The following is a 19,116-nucleotide window of genomic DNA, read 5'->3' as shown; positions in this document are numbered from 1 at the left end:
CACGTTTATGCCCAATCTTTGCTTTCTATCTGTTAACCAATCGTCTATCCATGCTAAAATATCACCCCTAAATCCATGAGCCCTTATCTCGCCTATTAACCTGTTGTATGGCAACATATTGTGTGCTTTTTGGAAATCCAGCTATACTACACATACTGGTTCCCCTTTATCTACCCTACTAGTTACATAGTCAAAAGCTCTAATAAATTTATAAAACAGGATTTACCTTTTGTAAAACCATGTTGATCTGTTCTAATCATACTACGCTTTTCTAAGTGCATTGTTATGGACTTCCTTAAAAATAGATTCCAGCATTTTCCCAATGACTGATGTTAGGCTAACTGGTCTGTAGTTCACTGCTTTCCCTCTCCCTCATTCAAAAGTGGCGTAACATTTGCCAACTTCCAATCTGATGGGACCATCCCCGAATCTAAGGAATTTTTGGGAAATCATAGCTAGCGCATCCACTATCTCTTGCAGCTATCTCTTTTAGAGCCCTAGGGTGTAGGCCAGCAGGTCCTGGGGATTTGTCAGATTTTAGTCCCTGAACTTCTGCCAATATTTTTTTGTCCCTTAGCCAATTCCTTAATCTTGCTGATTCCTGCCCCGTAATTTTTTTTAAAAATATTGTTAACAGGTATATTATGTGGCACTTGATCAAATAGCTTTGAGTTAGATTTAATTCTATATCAAGGATCTATTCGGGAATTCTTTTTGTTCAGAATGAATCTACTTCTTTTTCAGGCTGGAAGATACAGAAGTCAGTGGTATGGCAATGAAACAACTGTGTATAGCCTTGAAGAATCCTTGTTGCAAATTGCAGAAAATAAGGTAGGTGAAATCAGAAAATAAATGAATTCATGCATATCAGTCTGGAGAGAAAAGACAGTTTTAAGAGTTTGGGCCAGGAGTGGGTGATGCAGGACAGGAAAAGGAAAGATAAGCACGCATTGGAGTGCGGACAGAAAAAAGGAGATAGGAGAAACACAATGATCCAAGAACAAATAGCAGTTAATGCTAATCCAATCGGAGAAGGAGTTCATGATCCAATCAGAGAAGGAGCTCATGATTGAATTAGATTGGCATAGAGCTTAATGATCAATCACAGTGGGAGTTAATAGTCTTACCCACAAAGACGTTAATTAGAGAGGGAGCTAATGATCCTATCATAGTGGGAGTTAATGATTAAATCATCGTTTATTCAATTATTCTTTTTTTATTCTCATGGGATGTGAGCATCAGCCAGCATTTGTTGCCCATCCATAATTGCCCTTGAGAAGGTGGAAGTGGGACACCTTGAACCGCTGCAGTCTGTGTGGTGTAGGTACACCGCAGTGCTGTTGGGAAGGGAGTTCCAGGATTTTGACCTAGCAGCAGTGAGGAGGCTATTGCTGATTAAGCGCCGCTTGATAGCACTGTTGACAATACCGTCTATCCCTTTGCTGCTGATCGAGAAACTAATGGCGTGGAATTGGCCAGGTTGGGTTTGTCCTGCTTTTTGTGGACAGGACATGCCAGGGCAATTTTCCACATTGTTGCTTAAGTGCCAATCAGAGATCCGGCATGGGCTTGATAGGCCGAATGGCCTCCTGTGCTGTAACTGTTCGTTAATTCTATGATTCTAAGTACACTCATTTACCGGATCCCCCTTACCCATCCTGCAAGGTACAACTCATAACCCATGAGAAGGTGCACAATTCAGTCAGTTATAACGGAGCAACATCAGACACTTTCAAGATCAGCAGCGGGGTGAAGCAGGGCTGCATCCTGGCACCAACTCACTTTGGCACATTCTTCTCCATGCTGCTATTGTACGCTTTTAGTGATTCAAATGAGGGTGTCTATCTGCATGCCAGAACTGATGCTGTTTAACTTGGCAAGCCAAGACCAAAGTGCGTAATATCCTAATCCATGAGTTGCTGTTTGTTGATGACTCTGCACTCGCATCCCTTACTGGAGCTCACAGCTTGTAGATCAGTTCTCCCAGGCCTGCAAGGAGTTTGGACTGACAATCAGCAACAGGAAGACCAAAGTTATAGGCCAGGATTTGGAGAATTCGCCTTCCATCAACATCGACAACCTCACTCTGGAGGTCATCGACAACTGCACATACGTTGGATCAATAATTACCAGCAACCTGTCCCTTGATGCCGAAATCAGCACCAGGATTGCCAAGGCCACAAAGTTGAGAAGTTGCGTGTGGACCAACAGCAAACTAAGCAGAAATGCAAACCTGTTTGGGTACCAGGTTTGAGTTCTCTGCACCCTCCTTTACAGTAGTAAGGCATGGACAACTTATGCAAGCTGAGAAAAGCAGCTGAACAGCTTCCACCTCCGTTGCCTCAGACAATATTGGGAGTCTCCTGATGGAACAGAGTGCCGAATACAATCCCGTGCAGGGACCCCCAGCATGTTTGTCCTCTCGAGTCAGTGGCGACTCTATTGGATGGGTCATGTGTTCCGACTGGGTGATGACCGTATCTCCATGGCAAGTTTGCTGTCAGCACGAGACCAACTGGTCAACCGTGTCTGCAATACAAGGATGTCAGCAAGCGAGACTTCAGGTTGACTGGGATTGAAGTTGATTGCATGGGAAGTCCTTGCTGCCGACTGGGGTGCCTGGAGACAAGCAGTAAGGAAGGGTGTGGAAAAAGTAAAGCATGAGAGGAAAAACTGGGAAAGAGATCCCAGTGGAAAGAAAAAACATCAGTTGACCATTGGCCAATATTATTCATCTCTGCCAGCTACGGAAGGAATTGTCACTAATGAGTCAACCTCTACTGCCACAAAAAATGATGCTCGGTGCAGAAGTGACACACACCCCAGAGGCTGTCCATCGTCGGTCATCTCCCAAGATGGATGGATGCCTTGTATATTCTGTATTACGTCGGGTCAGCAAAACTCGCCAATGACCTGCTCGCCGATGTTCAGTGTGGGCTCCTCCAGGACCACTTGGCTCCAGAATTCATTATAGTTTTGGTCCAAATCTGTACAAAAGAGTTGAATGCCAGAGGTGAGGTGAGAGTGCCTGTTCTTGATATCAAGGCCACATTTGACTGAGTGTGGCATCAGGGAGATTTAGTAAAATTGAAGTTAATGAAAATTAGGGAAAGCTCTTAAATGGCTGGAGTCAGACTGAGTGGAAGGGAAAATTGTTATTATAATCCTAATATTACCACTCTCTAGTTCTTATACATCTCCCTGATTTCCCTGCAGATTTGTTCCTCTATCTGTGTCTCACTATTTTGAGACCTATAGAACACCCCCATCAGAATGATTATACCTTTCTTGCTTCCCAACTCTAACCAAATGGATTCTGTCATTGTCCCCTCGAGGAAATCCTCTCTTTCCAAGACCACTATGTCTTCCCTAATCAGTGTTGCTACCGCACCTCACTTTTCTCTGTCCCTTGTTTTGATGAAAGTTTGGTATTCCTGACTATTAAGCACCCAGTCCTCACCATTTTTAAGCTGCATATCCTTGACAGTATTGCCGCATCATATTCCCACACAGATATTTGTGCCTTATTCACCACACTGTGTGTGTTTACATACGTGCATTGTTAACCTATTTTGGTATTCCCTGTTGACTGTTCCTGTCTAATATGGTCACAGTTCCACTCTGGTACTATCTAACACTCTCGCTCTCACTTGAGAGGGTAAGTGAAAAGTAAATTAAGAGTGGCAAAAAGAGAATATTAAAATAGAAGTTAACAAAAACGGAAACTCAAAAATCTTCTACTGGCACATAAATAATTGTTATAAGAGGCGGGGGGTGGGCATTATTAGGGACAAAGAGATTGATGTATGCTTAGAAGCCCAGGGTGAGACTAGAACACTTAATGGGTGCTTTGTATCAATGTTTGGTAAGAAAGAGAATACTGACAAATCATTGGTAGAAGCAGAGATAGTAGAGGTAATGGATGGGGTGAAAATTGACAGGCAGGATGTACAGGAAAGGTTGGCTATGCTTAGAGTGAGTAAATCACCTGGTCCGGGCAGCTTGCATCCTGGGGAGGTCGGCGTGGAGATTTCGGAAGGGCTTCCCATAATCTTCCAATCTCCCCTAGATAGCGGGGAGGTGTCGGGGATTGGAGAGTGAAAACGTGACACGCTTGTTCAAGGAAAGATGTAAAGACATGCCAAGTAACCACAGGCTGGTTAGTTTAAAGCCTTACCCGCCACTGATATTAGAAACAATCAGGGGGAAAAACAAATCCACAGGTAATTGGAGAGGTTTTAGTTAATTAAGGAGAGCCAGCATGGATTTGTAAAAGGCAGATCGTTTTTGACTAATCTATTGACATTTTGATGAAGTAACAGAGAAAGCTGATGAGGGGAATGCGGTGGATGTTGACTATATGGATTTCATGAAGTACCGCATAAAAGGCTAGTTAACAAAGGCTCATGAAATAAGAGGGTCAGTGTCAACTTGGATAAAAAAATTGGCTTAAAGGCAGAAAACAGGGAGTCATCATAAACAGTTAATTTACAGCATGGAGATAGTGGTGTTTTCCAAGGGTCAGTACTAGGACCACTGCCTTTTTAGTAACATATAAATTACTTGGATATTGGAATACAAAGCAAAATTTGACAATGATACCAAACTTGCAGGTGTGGCAAGTAGTGAGATGACACCAATCACCTGCAACAGGACATAGAATGGGCAGACAAGTGGCAAATGGAATTTCATACAGAAGATTGTGAGGTGATGCGTTTTGGCAGAAGAGATATAGGGAGAGGAAATATAGACTTAATGGTACAGTCCCAAAAAATGCAGAGACAGAAGGGCCTGGGGTTTATATTGCAATTACATGTTTGAAAGTGGCAGGGCATAGCGAGCAAAGTATATGGAAATTTGAGCTTCATAATCACAGGTATTGAGTATAAAAGCAAGGAAGTTACGCTGAACTTTTATAAAACTCTAAAACAAAAACAGAATTACCTGGAAAAACTCAGCAGGTCTGGCAGCATCGGCGGAGAAGAAAAGAGTTGACGTTTCGAGTCCTCATGACCCTTCGACAGAACTTTTATAAAACTCTGGTTAGGCCACAGTTAGAGTACTGTGCCTGGTTCTGGTGGGATGTGAGCGCCCTCGAGAGGGTACAGAGGAAATTTACCAGACCTGTTCTAGGGTTGAGAGACGTTAGCTATATGGTTAAGTCAGGGAAGCTGGGGTTCTTCTTCTTGGAGAAGTGAAGTTTGAGAGGGGATTTGATAAAGGCATTCAAAATCATGAGAAGTCTGGTCACAGTAGATGGGGAGAAACTGTTGCCATTGGGGAAAACCAGGCAGCATCAATTTAAAGTGATTAGCAAAAGGACCAGAGACAACATGAGGAAAAACGAGAGGTTAGAACTTGGCGTACACAGCCTGGGAGTGTGATGGAGGCCACACTCATGATTCAATCATGAATCCAAAAGAAAATTGAATACTTATCTGAAGAGAAATGATTTGCAGGACTACAGGGAAAAGACAGAGGAGTGGGACCAACTGAGCTGCTCTCACTGTTCTCATAGAGAGCCAGCATGGCCACAGTGGGCTGAATGGTCTCCTTCTGTGTTGTAACTCTTCTGTGATTCACTGAATTCAAGAAAGTAAGTAACAATAACTGTATGGAAGAGGAAGTGATTGGAGTCAGGGCAAATGATGTACAAGCTGCAGTTGTAGGTTTTGATGACAGGGCTGAGGGACAAGCAGCTGGAAGTTGGGTGCCGCAAGAATGAACAGAGGAAAGAATCCCTCAGGATGGCAGAAAGGGGAGGGGAGTATTTGCTTGGAGGGGGAATCATGCTGTATGTAACACAAATGACAGAGGGAAATGCAAAGTGGGGACAAGGGGTCCCTGTGTTTGCTAACAGAGGAGGTGCTGAGCCCCTAGATAAGGGGCCAACTAGTCAAGGCACCAGTTGAGGGTGACCTGCAATAAAAAAGAAACAAACTTTGCTGTGGGCAATGAAGTCATTAGAGTAGGTGCTGACACATGGGTCTTTTAATCTAATACCATCCTTAACTTCCTGAGTGAGCCACACAGGGGTCTTTCTTGCTGACTCACCCACCACCTTCACCAGGACAATTAGGAATGGGCAATAAATGTTGGTCTGACACTGATGTGCATATTCCTGGAACAAATAAAGACATATAATGAGTAACGCTCCTGAATCTTGCTCTAATCTAGGGCTGGGAACCAAACACTCAGCAGCCCTCTCATCATTTTCATTAGGCTTTGTCCATCCCTCCCACTCACAGGCTAAATACTACCAGGGACTTTTCCTGCCTCCCTCCCTCTCCCACAACCCCAGATTTATGACTACAGAGCACTTTCACCTTCCTGGAGGCTTCACCTTCACTTTCAGTCTCCCTGGAGGCTCTGAGGTCTTGTCCAACTCCTCGCCTCCCATCCTTCCTACTGGGCGTTGATCACTTCCGGACATACCTCCTCCTCACACCTCTGTTGGTGCTCACTGCTCCTCTAATGTATACTAACTCCATCTCTCCCATGCTCACTGCTCCAATCACAGAATTCCTCTCTCCCCTACTTGCTGCTCCTCCAATCACAGATTTTCTCGCTCCCGCACTCATTGCTGCTCCAGTCATGGATTCCCACTGTCCCACACTCACTGCTCCAATCACAGAATCCCTCTCTCCCACACTTGCTGCTCCTCCAATCACAGAATCCCTCTCTCCCACACTCGCTGCTCCAATCACAGAATCCCTCTCTCCCACACTCGCTGCTCCAATCACAGAATCCCTCTCTCCCACACTCGCTGCTCCAATCACAGAATCCCTCTCTCCCACACTCGCTGCTCCTCCAATCACAGAATCCCTCTCTCCCACACTCGCTGCTCCAATCACAGAATCCCTCTCTCCCACACTCGCTGCTCCAATCACAGAATCCCTCTCTCCCACACTCGCTGCTCCAATCACAGAATCCCTCTCTCCCACACTCGCTGCTCCTCCAATCACAGAATCCCTCTCTCCCACACTCGCTGCTCCTCCAATCACAGAATCCCTCTCTCCCACACCCGCTGCTCCAATCACAGAATCCCTCTCTCCCACACTCGCTGCTCCTCCAATCACAGAATCCCTCTCTCCCACACTCGCTGCTCCTCCAATCACAGAATCCCTCTCTCCCACACCCGCTGCTCCAATCACAGAATCCCTCTCTCCCACACTCGCTGCTCCAATCACAGAATCCCTCTCTCCCACACTCGCTGCTCCTCCAATCACAGAATCCCTCTCTCCCACACCCGCTGCTCCAATCACAGAATCCCTCTCTCCCACACTCGCTGCTCCAATCACAGAATCCCTCTCTCCCACACCCACTGCTCCAATCACAGAATCCCTCTCTCCCACACTCACTGCTCCTCCAATCACAGAATCCCTCTCTCCCACACTCGCTGCTCCTCCAATCACAGAATCCCTCTCTCCCACACTCGCTGCTCCTCCAATCACAGAATCCCTCTCTCCCACACTCGCTGCTCCAATCACAGAATCCCTCTCTCCCACACTCGCTGCTCCTCCAATCACAGAATCCCTCTCTCCCACACTCGCTGCTCCTCCAATCACAGAATCCCTCTCTCCCACACTCGCTGCTCCAATCACAGAATCCCTCTCTCCCACACTCGCTGCTCCTCCAATCACAGAATCCCTCTCTCCCACACTCGCTGCTCCAATCACAGAATCCCTCTCTCCCACACTCGCTGCTCCTCGAATCACAGAATCCCTCTCTCCCACACCCGCTGCTCCTCGAATTACAGAATCCCTCTCTCCCACACCCGCTGCTCCTCGAATTACAGAATCCCTCTCTCCCACACTCGCTGCTCCAATCACAGAATCCCTCTCTCCCACACTCGCTGCTCCAATCACAGAATCCCTCTCTCCCACACTCGCTGCTCCAATCACAGAATCCCTCTCTCCCACACTCGCTGCTCCAATCACAGAATCCCTCTCTCCCACACTCGCTGCTCCAATCACAGAATCCCTCTCTCCCACACTCGCTGCTCCAATCACAGAATCCCTCTCTCCCACACTCGCTGCTCCAATCACAGAATCCCTCTCTCCCACACTCGCTGCTCCAATCACAGAATCCCTCTCTCCCACACTCGCTGCTCTCCAATCACAGAATCCCTCTCTCCCACACTCGCTGCTCCAATCACAGAATCCCTCTCTCCCACACTCGCTGCTCTCAATCACAGAATCCCTCTCTCCCACACTCGCTGCTCCTCAATCACAGAATCCCTCTCTCCCACACTCGCTGCTCCAATCACAGAATCCCTCTCTCCCACACTCGCTGCTCCAATCACAGAATCCCTCTCTCCCACACTCGCTGCTCCAATCACAGAATCCCTCTCTCCCACACTCGCTGCTCCAATCACAGAATCCCTCTCTCCCACACTCGCTGCTCCAATCACAGAATCCCTCTCTCCCACACTCGCTGCTCCAATCACAGAATCCCTCTCTCCCACACTCGCTGCTCCAATCACAGAATCCCTCTCTCCCACACTCGCTGCTCCAATCACAGAATCCCTCTCTCCCACACTCGCTGCTCTCCAGTCACAGAATCCCTCTCTCCCACACTCGCTGCTCCTCCAATCACAGAATCCCTCTCTCCCACACTCGCTGCTCTCCAGTCACAGAATCCCTCTCTCCCACACTCGCTGCTCTCCAGTCACAGAATCCCTCTCTCCCACACTCGCTGCTCCAATCACAGAATCCCTCTCTCCCACACTCGCTGCTCTCCAATCACAGAATCCCTCTCTCCCACACTCGCTGCTCCAGTCACAGAATCCCTCTCTCCCACACTCGCTGCTCTCCAATCACAGAATCCCTCTCTCCCACACTCGCTGCTCCTCCAATCACAGAATCCCTCTCTCCCACACTCGCTGCTCCAATCACAGAATCCCTCTCTCCCACACTCGCTGCTCCTCCAATCACAGAATCCCTCTCTCCCACACTCGCTGCTCCAATCACAGAATCCCTCTCTCCCACACTCGCTGCTCCAATCACAGAATCCCTCTCTCCCACACTCGCTGCTCCAATCACAGAATCCCTCTCTCCCACACTCGCTGCTCTCCAGTCACAGAATCCCTCTCTCCCACACTCGCTGCTCTCCAATCACAGAATCCCTCTCTCCCACACCTTCTGCTCCAATCACAGAATCCCTCTCTCCCACACTCGCTGCTCCAATCACAGAATCCCTCTCTCCCACACTCGCTGCTCCTCCAATCACAGAATCCCTCTCTCCCACACTCGCTGCTCCTCCAATCACAGAATCCCTCTCTCCCACACTCGCTGCTCCAATCACAGAATCCCTCTCTCCCACGCTCGCTGCTCCAATCACAGAATCCCTCTCTCCCACACTCGCTGCTCCAATCACAGAATCCCTCTCTCCCACACTCGCTGCTCCAATCACAGAATCCCTCTCTCCCACACTCGCTGCTCTCCAATCACAGAATCCCTCTCTCCCACACTCGCTGCTCCAATCACAGAATCCCTCTCTCCCACACTCGCTGCTCCAATCACAGAATCCCTCTCTCCCACACTCGCTGCTCCAATCACAGAATCCCTCTCTCCCACACTCGCTGCTCCTCCAATCACAGAATCCCTCTCTCCCACACTCGCTGCTCTCCAATCACAGAATCCCTCTCTCCCACACTCGCTGCTCTCCAATCACAGAATCCCTCTCTCCCACACTCGCTGCTCTCCAATCACAGAATCCCTCTCTCCCACACTCGCTGCTCCAATCACAGAATCCCTCTCTCCCACACTCGCTGCTCCTCCAATCACAGAATCCCTCTCTCCCACACTCGCTGCTCCAATCACAGAATCCCTCTCTCCCACACTCGCTGCTCCAATCACAGAATCCCTCTCTCCCACACTCGCTGCTCTCCAATCACAGAATCCCTCTCTCCCACACTCGCTGCTCTCCAATCACAGAATCCCTCTCTCCCACACTCGCTGCTCCAATCACAGAATCCCTCTCTCCCACACTCGCTGCTCCAATCACAGAATCCCTCTCTCCCACACTCGCTGCTCTCCAATCACAGAATCCCTCTCTCCCACACTCGCTGCTCCAATCACAGAATCCCTCTCTCCCACACTCGCTGCTCCTCCAATCACAGAATCCCTCTCTCCCACACTCGCTGCTCCAATCACAGAATCCCTCTCTCCCACACTCGCTGCTCTCCAATCACAGAATCCCTCTCTCCCACACTCGCTGCTCTCCAATCACAGAATCCCTCTCTCCCACACTCGCTGCTCCAATCACAGAATCCCTCTCTCCCACACTCGCTGCTCCAATCACAGAATCCCTCTCTCCCACACTCGCTGCTCCAATCACAGAATCCCTCTCTCCCACACTCGCTGCTCCAATCACAGAATCCCTCTCTCCCACACTCGCTGCTCCTCCAATCACAGAATCCCTCTCTCCCACACTCGCTGCTCCAATCACAGAATCCCTCTCTCCCACACTCGCTGCTCCAATCACAGAATCCCTCTCTCCCACACTCGCTGCTCCAATCACAGAATCCCTCTCTCCCACACTCGCTGCTCCAATCACAGAATCCCTCTCTCCCACACTCGCTGCTCCAATCACAGAATCCCTCTCTCCCACACTCGCTGCTCCAATCACAGAATCCCTCTCTCCCACACTCGCTGCTCCAATCACAGAATCCCTCTCTCCCACACTCGCTGCTCCAATCACAGAATCCCTCTCTCCCACACTCGCTGCTCCAATCACAGAATCCCTCTCTCCCACACTCGCTGCTCCAATCACAGAATCCCTCTCTCCCACACTCGCTGCTCCAATCACAGAATCCCTCTCTCCCACACTCGCTGCTCCAATCACAGAATCCCTCTCTCCCACACTCGCTGCTCCAATCACAGAATCCCTCTCTCCCACACTCGCTGCTCCAATCACAGAATCCCTCTCTCCCACACTCGCTGCTCCTCCAATCACAGAATCCCTCTCTCCCACACTCGCTGCTCCAATCACAGAATCCCTCTCTCCCACACTCGCTGCTCCAATCACAGAATCCCTCTCTCCCACACTCGCTGCTCTCAATCACAGAATCCCTCTCTCCCACACTCGCTGCTCCAATCACAGAATCCCTCTCTCCCACACTCGCTGCTCCAATCACAGAATCCCTCTCTCCCACACTCGCTGCTCTCCAATCACAGAATCCCTCTCTCCCACACTCGCTGCTCTCCAATCACAGAATCCCTCTCTCCCACACTCGCTGCTCCAATCACAGAATCCCTCTCTCCCACACTCGCTGCTCTCCAATCACAGAATCCCTCTCTCCCACACTCGCTGCTCCAATCACAGAATCCCTCTCTCCCACACTCGCTGCTCCAATCACAGAATCCCTCTCTCCCACACTCGCTGCTCCAATCACAGAATCCCTCTCTCCCACACTCGCTGCTCTCCAATCACAGAATCCCTCTCTCCCACACTCGCTGCTCCTCCAATCACAGAATCCCTCTCTCCCACACTCGCTGCTCCAATCACAGAATCCCTCTCTCCCACACTCGCTGCTCCAATCACAGAATCCCTCTCTCCCACACTCGCTGCTCCTCCAATCACAGAATCCCTCTCTCCCACACTCGCTGCTCCAATCACAGAATCCCTCTCTCCCACACTCGCTGCTCCAATCACAGAATCCCTCTCTCCCACACTCGCTGCTCCAATCACAGAATCCCTCTCTCCCACACTCGCTGCTCCAATCACAGAATCCCTCTCTCCCACACCTGCTGCTCCTTCAATCACAGAATCCCTCTCTCCCACACTCGCTGCTCCAATCACAGAATCCCTCTCTCCCACACTCGCTGCTCCAATCACAGAATCCCTCTCTCCCACACTCGCTGCTCCAATCACAGAATCCCTCTCTCCCACACTCGCTGCTCCAATCACAGAATCCCTCTCTCCCACACTCGCTGCTCCAATCACAGAATCCCTCTCTCCCACACTCGCTGCTCTCCAATCACAGAATCCCTCTCTCCCACACTCGCTGCTCCAATCACAGAATCCCTCTCTCCCACACTCGCTGCTCCAATCACAGAATCCCTCTCTCCCACACTCGCTGCTCCAATCACAGAATCCCTCTCTCCCACACTCGCTGCTCCAATCACAGAATCCCTCTCTCCCACACTCGCTGCTCCTCCAATCACAGAATCCCTCTCTCCCACACTCGCTGCTCCTCCAATCACAGAATCCCTCTCTCCCACACTCGCTGCTCCAATCACAGAATCCCTCTCTCCCACACTCGCTGCTCCAATCACAGAATCCCTCTCTCCCACACTCGCTGCTCCAATCACAGAATCCCTCTCTCCCACACTCGCTGCTCCTCCAATCACAGAATCCCTCTCTCCCACACTCGCTGCTCCAATCACAGAATCCCTCTCTCCCACACTCGCTGCTCTCCAATCACAGAATCCCTCTCTCCCACACTCGCTGCTCTCCAATCACAGAATCCCTCTCTCCCACACTCGCTGCTCCAATCACAGAATCCCTCTCTCCCACACTCGCTGCTCCAATCACAGAATCCCTCTCTCCCACACTCGCTGCTCCAATCACAGAATCCCTCTCTCCCACACTCGCTGCTCTCCAATCACAGAATCCCTCTCTCCCACACTCGCTGCTCCTCCAATCACAGAATCCCTCTCTCCCACACTCGCTGCTCTCCAATCACAGAATCCCTCTCTCCCACACTCGCTGCTCCAATCACAGAATCCCTCTCTCCCACACTCGCTGCTCCAATCACAGAATCCCTCTCTCCCACACTCGCTGCTCCTCCAATCACAGAATCCCTCTCTCCCACACTCGCTGCTCCAATCACAGAATCCCTCTCTCCCACACTCGCTGCTCCAATCACAGAATCCCTCTCTCCCACACTCGCTGCTCCAATCACAGAATCCCTCTCTCCCACACTCGCTGCTCCAATCACAGAATCCCTCTCTCCCACACTCGCTGCTCCAATCACAGAATCCCTCTCTCCCACACTCGCTGCTCCCAATCACAGAATCCCTCTCTCCCACACTCGCTGCTCCAATCACAGAATCCCTCTCTCCCACACTCGCTGCTCCAATCACAGAATCCCTCTCTCCCACACTCGCTGCTCTCCAATCACAGAATCCCTCTCTCCCACACTCGCTGCTCCAATCACAGAATCCCTCTCTCCCACACTCGCTGCTCCAATCACAGAATCCCTCTCTCCCACACTCGCTGCTCCAATCACAGAATCCCTCTCTCCCACACTCGCTGCTCTCCAATCACAGAATCCCTCTCTCCCACACTCGCTGCTCTCAATCACAGAATCCCTCTCTCCCACACTCGCTGCTCCAATCACAGAATCCCTCTCTCCCACACTCGCTGCTCCAATCACAGAATCCCTCTCTCCCACACTCGCTGCTCCTCCAATCACAGAATCCCTCTCTCCCACACTCGCTGCTCCTCCAATCACAGAATCCCTCTCTCCCACACTCGCTGCTCCAATCACAGAATCCCTCTCTCCCACACTCGCTGCTCCAATCACAGAATCCCTCTCTCCCACACTCGCTGCTCCTCAATCACAGAATCCCTCTCTCCCACACTCGCTGCTCTCCAATCACAGAATCCCTCTCTCCCACACTCGCTGCTCTCAATCACAGAATCCCTCTCTCCCACACTCGCTGCTCCAATCACAGAATCCCTCTCTCCCACACTCGCTGCTCCAATCACAGAATCCCTCTCTCCCACACTCGCTGCTCTCCAATCACAGAATCCCTCTCTCCCACACTCGCTGCTCCTCCAATCACAGAATCCCTCTCTCCCACACTCGCTGCTCCAATCACAGAATCCCTCTCTCCCACACTCGCTGCTCCAATCACAGAATCCCTCTCTCCCACACTCGCTGCTCCAATCACAGAATCCCTCTCTCCCACACTCGCTGCTCCAATCACAGAATCCCTCTCTCCCACACTCGCTGCTCCAATCACAGAATCCCTCTCTCCCACACTCGCTGCTCCTCCAATCACAGAATCCCTCTCTCCCACACTCGCTGCTCTCCAATCACAGAATCCCTCTCTCCCACACTCGCTGCTCCTCCAATCACAGAATCCCGCTCTCCCACACTCGCTGCTCCTCAATCACAGAATCCCTCTCTCCCACACTCGCTGCTCTCAATCACAGAATCCCTCTCTCCCACACTCGCTGCTCCAATCACAGAATCCCTCTCTCCCACACTCGCTGCTCCTCCAATCACAGAATCCCTCTCTCCCACACTCGCTGCTCTCCAATCACAGAATCCCTCTCTCCCACACTCGCTGCTCCAATCACAGAATCCCTCTCTCCCACACTCGCTGCTTCAATCACAGAATCCCTCTCTCCCACACTCGCTGCTCTCCAGTCACAGAATCCCTCTCTCCCACACCCGCTGCTTCAATCACAGAATCCCTCTCTCCCACACTCGCTGCTCCAATCACAGAATCCCTCTCTCCCACACTCGCTGCTCCAATCACAGAATCCCTCTCTCCCACACTCGCTGCTCTCCAATCACAGAATCCCTCTCTCCCACACTCGCTGCTCCAATCACAGAATCCCTCTCTCCCACACTCGCTGCTCCAATCACAGAATCCCTCTCTCCCACACTCGCTGCTCCTCCAATCACAGAATCCCTCTCTCCCACACTCGCTGCTCCAATCACAGAATCCCTCTCTCCCACACTCGCTGCTCTCCAATCACAGAATCCCTCTCTCCCACACTCGCTGCTCCTCCAATCACAGAATCCCTCTCTCCCACACTCGCTGCTCCAATCACAGAATCCCTCTCTCCCACACTCGCTGCTCCAATCACAGAATCCCTCTCTCCCACACTCGCTGCTCCTCCAATCACAGAATCCCTCTCTCCCACACTCGCTGCTCCAATCACAGAATCCCTCTCTCCCACACTCGCTGCTCCAATCACAGAATCCCTCTCTCCCACACTCGCTGCTCTCCAATCACAGAATCCCTCTCTCCCACACTCGCTGCTCCTCCAATCACAGAATCCCTCTCTCCCACACTCGCTGCTCCAATCACAGAATCCCTCTCTCCCACACTCGCTGCTCCTCCAATCACAGAATCCCTCTCTCCCACACTCGCTGCTCCAATCACAGAATCCCTCTCTCCCACACTCGCTGCTCCAATCACAGAATCCCTCTCTCCCACACTCGCTGCTCCTCCAATCACAGAATCCCTCTCTCCCACACTCGCTGCTCTCCAATCACAGAATCCCTCTCTCCCACACTCGCTGCTCCAATCACAGAATCCCTCTCTCCCACACTCGCTGCTCCAATCACAGAATCCCTCTCTCCCACACTCGCTGCTCCTCCAATCACAGAATCCCTCTCTCCCACACTCGCTGCTCCAATCACAGAATCCCTCTCTCCCACACTCGCTGCTCCTCCAATCACAGAATCCCTCTCTCCCACACTCGCTGCTCCAATCACAGAATCCCTCTCTCCCACACCCGCTGCTCCTCCAATCACAGAATCCCTCTCTCCCACACTTGCTGCTTTCAGTCCCAGAATCCCTCTCTCCCACACTCGCTGCTCTCCAGTCACAGAATCCCTCTCTCCCACACTCGCTGCTCCTCCAATCACAGAATCCCTCTCTCCCACACTCGCTGCTCCAATCACAGAATCCCTCTCTCCCACACTCGCTGCTCCTCCAATCACAGAATCCCTCTCTCCCACACTCGCTGCTCCAATCACAGAATCCCTCTCTCCCACACTCGCTGCTCCAATCACAGAATCCCTCTCTCCCACACTCGCTGCTCCAATCACAGAATCCCTCTCTCCCACACTCGCTGCTCCTCCAATCACAGAATCCCTCTCTCCCACACTCGCTGCTCCAATCACAGAATCCCTCTCTCCCACACTCGCTGCTCCAATCACAGAATCCCTCTCTCCCACACTCGCTGCTCCAATCACAGAATCCCTCTCTCCCACACTCGCTGCTCTCCAATCACAGAATCCCTCTCTCCCACACTCGCTGCTCCAATCACAGAATCCCTCTCTCCCACACTCGCTGCTCCTCCAATCACAGAATCCCTCTCTCCCACACTCGCTGCTCCTCCAATCACAGAATCCCTCTCTCCCACACTCGCTGCTCCAATCACAGAATCCCTCTCTCCCACACTCGCTGCTCCAATCACAGAATCCCTCTCTCCCACACTCGCTGCTCCAATCACAGAATCCCTCTCTCCCACACTCGCTGCTCCTCCAATCACAGAATCCCTCTCTCCCACACTCGCTGCTCCAATCACAGAATCCCTCTCTCCCACACTCGCTGCTCCAATCACAGAATCCCTCTCTCCCACACTCGCTGCTCCAATCACAGAATCCCTCTCTCCCACACTCGCTGCTCCAATCACAGAATCCCTCTCTCCCACACTCGCTGCTCCAATCACAGAATCCCTCTCTCCCACACTCGCTGCTCTCCAATCACAGAATCCCTCTCTCCCACACTCGCTGCTCCAATCACAGAATCCCTCTCTCCCACACTCGCTGCTCTCCAATCACAGAATCCCTCTCTCCCACACTCGCTGCTCTCAATCACAGAATCCCTCTCTCCCACACTCGCTGCTCTCCAATCACAGAATCCCTCTCTCCCACACTCGCTGCTCCAATCACAGAATCCCTCTCTCCCACACTCGCTGCTCCAATCACAGAATCCCTCTCTCCCACACTCGCTGCTCCTCCAATCACAGAATCCCTCTCTCCCACACTCGCTGCTCCAATCACAGAATCCCTCTCTCCCACACTCGCTGCTCCAATCACAGAATCCCTCTCTCCCACACTCGCTGCTCTCCAATCACAGAATCCCTCTCTCCCACACTCGCTGCTCCAATCACAGAATCCCTCTCTCCCACACTCGCTGCTCCAATCACAGAATCCCTCTCTCCCACACTCGCTGCTCCTCCAATCACAGAATCCCTCTCTCCCACACTCGCTGCTCCAATCACAGAATCCCTCTCTCCCACACTCGCTGCTCCAATCACAGAATCCCTCTCTCCCACACTCGCTGCTCCAATCACAGAATCCCTCTCTCCCACACTCGCTGCTCCAATCACAGAATCCCTCTCTCCCACACTCGCTGCTCCAATCACAGAATCCCTCTCTCCCACACTCGCTGCTCCAATCACAGAATCCCTCTCTCCCACACTCGCTGCTCCAATCACAGAATCCCTCTCTCCCACACTCGCTGCTCCTCCAATCACAGAATCCCTCTCTCCCACACTCGCTGCTCCCAATCACAGAATCCCTCTCTCCCACACTCGCTGCTCCAATCACAGAATCCCTCTCTCCCACACTCGCTGCTCCAATCACAGAATCCCTCTCTCCCACACTCGCTGCTCCTCCAATCACAGAATCCCTCTCTCCCACACTCGCTGCTCCAATCACAGAATCCCTCTCTCCCACACTCGCTGCTCCAATCACAGAATCCCTCTCTCCCACACTCGCTGCTCCAATCACAGAATCCCTCTCTCCCACACTCGCTGCTCCTCCAATCACAGAATCCCTCTCTCCCACACTCGCTGCTCTCCAATCACAGAATCCCTCTCTCCCACACTCGCTGCTCCAATCACAGAATCCCTCTCTCCCACACTCGCTGCTCTCCAATCACAGAATCCCTCTCTCCCACACTCGCTGCTCCAATCACAGAATCCCTCTCTCCCACACTCGCTGCTCCTCCAATCACAGAATCCCTCTCTCCCACACTCGCTGCTCCAATCACAGAATCCCTCTCTCCCACACTCGCTGCTCCAATCACAGAATCCCTCTCTCCCACACTCGCTGCTCTCCAATCACAGAATCCCTCTCTCCCACACTCGCTGCTCTCAATCACAGAATCCCTCTCTCCCACACTCGCTGCTCCAATCACAGAATCCCTCTCTCCCACACTCGCTGCTCCAATCACAGAATCCCTCTCTCCCACACTCGCTGCTCCAATCACAGAATCCCTCTCTCCCACACTCGCTGCTCCCAATCACAGAATCCCTCTCTCCCACACTCGCTGCTCCTCCAATCACAGAATCCCTCTCTCCCACACTCGCTGCTCCAATCACAGAATCCCTCTCTCCCACACTCGCTGCTCCAATCACAGAATCCCTCTCTCCCACACTCGCTGCTCCTCCAATCACAGAATCCCTCTCTCCCACACTCGCTGCTCTCCAATCACAGAATCCCTCTCTCCCACACTCGCTGCTCTCCAATCACAGAATCCCTCTCTCCCACACTCGCTGCTCCAATCACAGAATCCCTCTCTCCCACACTCGCTGCTCCAATCACAGAATCCCTCTCTCCCACACTCGCTGCTCTCCAATCACAGAATCCCTCTCTCCCACACTCGCTGCTCCAATCACAGAATCCCTCTCTCCCACACTCGCTGCTCCTCCAATCACAGAATCCCTCTCTCCCACACTCGCTGCTCCAATCACAGAATCCCTCTCTCCCACACTCGCTGCTCCAATCACAGAATCCCTCTCTCCCACACTCGCTGCTCTCCAATCACAGAATCCCTCTCTCCCACACTCGCTGCTCCTCCAATCACAGAATCCCTCTCTCCCACACTCGCTGCTCCAATCACAGAATCCCTCTCTCCCACACTCGCTGCTCCAATCACAGAATCCCTCTCTCCCACACTCGCTGCTCCAATCACAGAATCCCTCTCTCCCACACTCGCTGCTCTCCAATCACAGAATCCCTCTCTCCCACACTCGCTGCTCCAATCACAGAATCCCTCTCTCCCACACTCGCTGCTCTCCAATCACAGAATCCCTCTCTCCCACACTCGCTGCTCCAATCACAGAATCCCTCTCTCCCACACTCGCTGCTCCAATCACAGAATCCCTCTCTCCCACACTCGCTGCTCCAATCACAGAATCCCTCTCTCCCACACTCGCTGCTCCAATCACAGAATCCCTCTCTCCCACACTCGCTGCTCCAATCACAGAATCCCTCTCTCCCACACTCGCTGCTCCAATCACAGAATCCCTCTCTCCCACACTCGCTGCTCCAATCACAGAATCCCTCTCTCCCACACTCGCTGCTCCTCCAATCACAGAATCCCTCTCTCCCACACTCGCTGCTCCAAT

At 51.7% G+C, this 19,116-nt stretch overlaps 1 protein-coding gene across 1 annotated transcript in view; it reads left to right on the top strand.

The window, feature by feature from the left end:
• LOC121271523 (NACHT, LRR and PYD domains-containing protein 3-like) overlaps positions 1-19,116 on the top strand; it is a 111,471-nt gene that overhangs the window by 32,652 nt on the left and 59,703 nt on the right. Inside the window, exon 6 of the mRNA XM_041177503.1 lies at positions 745-831. Within this exon, the coding sequence (XP_041033437.1) occupies positions 745-831 (87 nt within the window). The remainder of the gene's footprint in view (positions 1-744; positions 832-19,116) is intronic.

The sequence above is a fragment of the Carcharodon carcharias genome, chromosome 31 (genome assembly GCF_017639515.1).
Source record: "Carcharodon carcharias isolate sCarCar2 chromosome 31, sCarCar2.pri, whole genome shotgun sequence".
Lineage (NCBI taxonomy): Eukaryota > Metazoa > Chordata > Chondrichthyes > Lamniformes > Lamnidae > Carcharodon > Carcharodon carcharias.
Note: the sequence above shows the minus strand (reverse complement) of the source record. Positions and strands in the feature narration are given on the sequence as shown.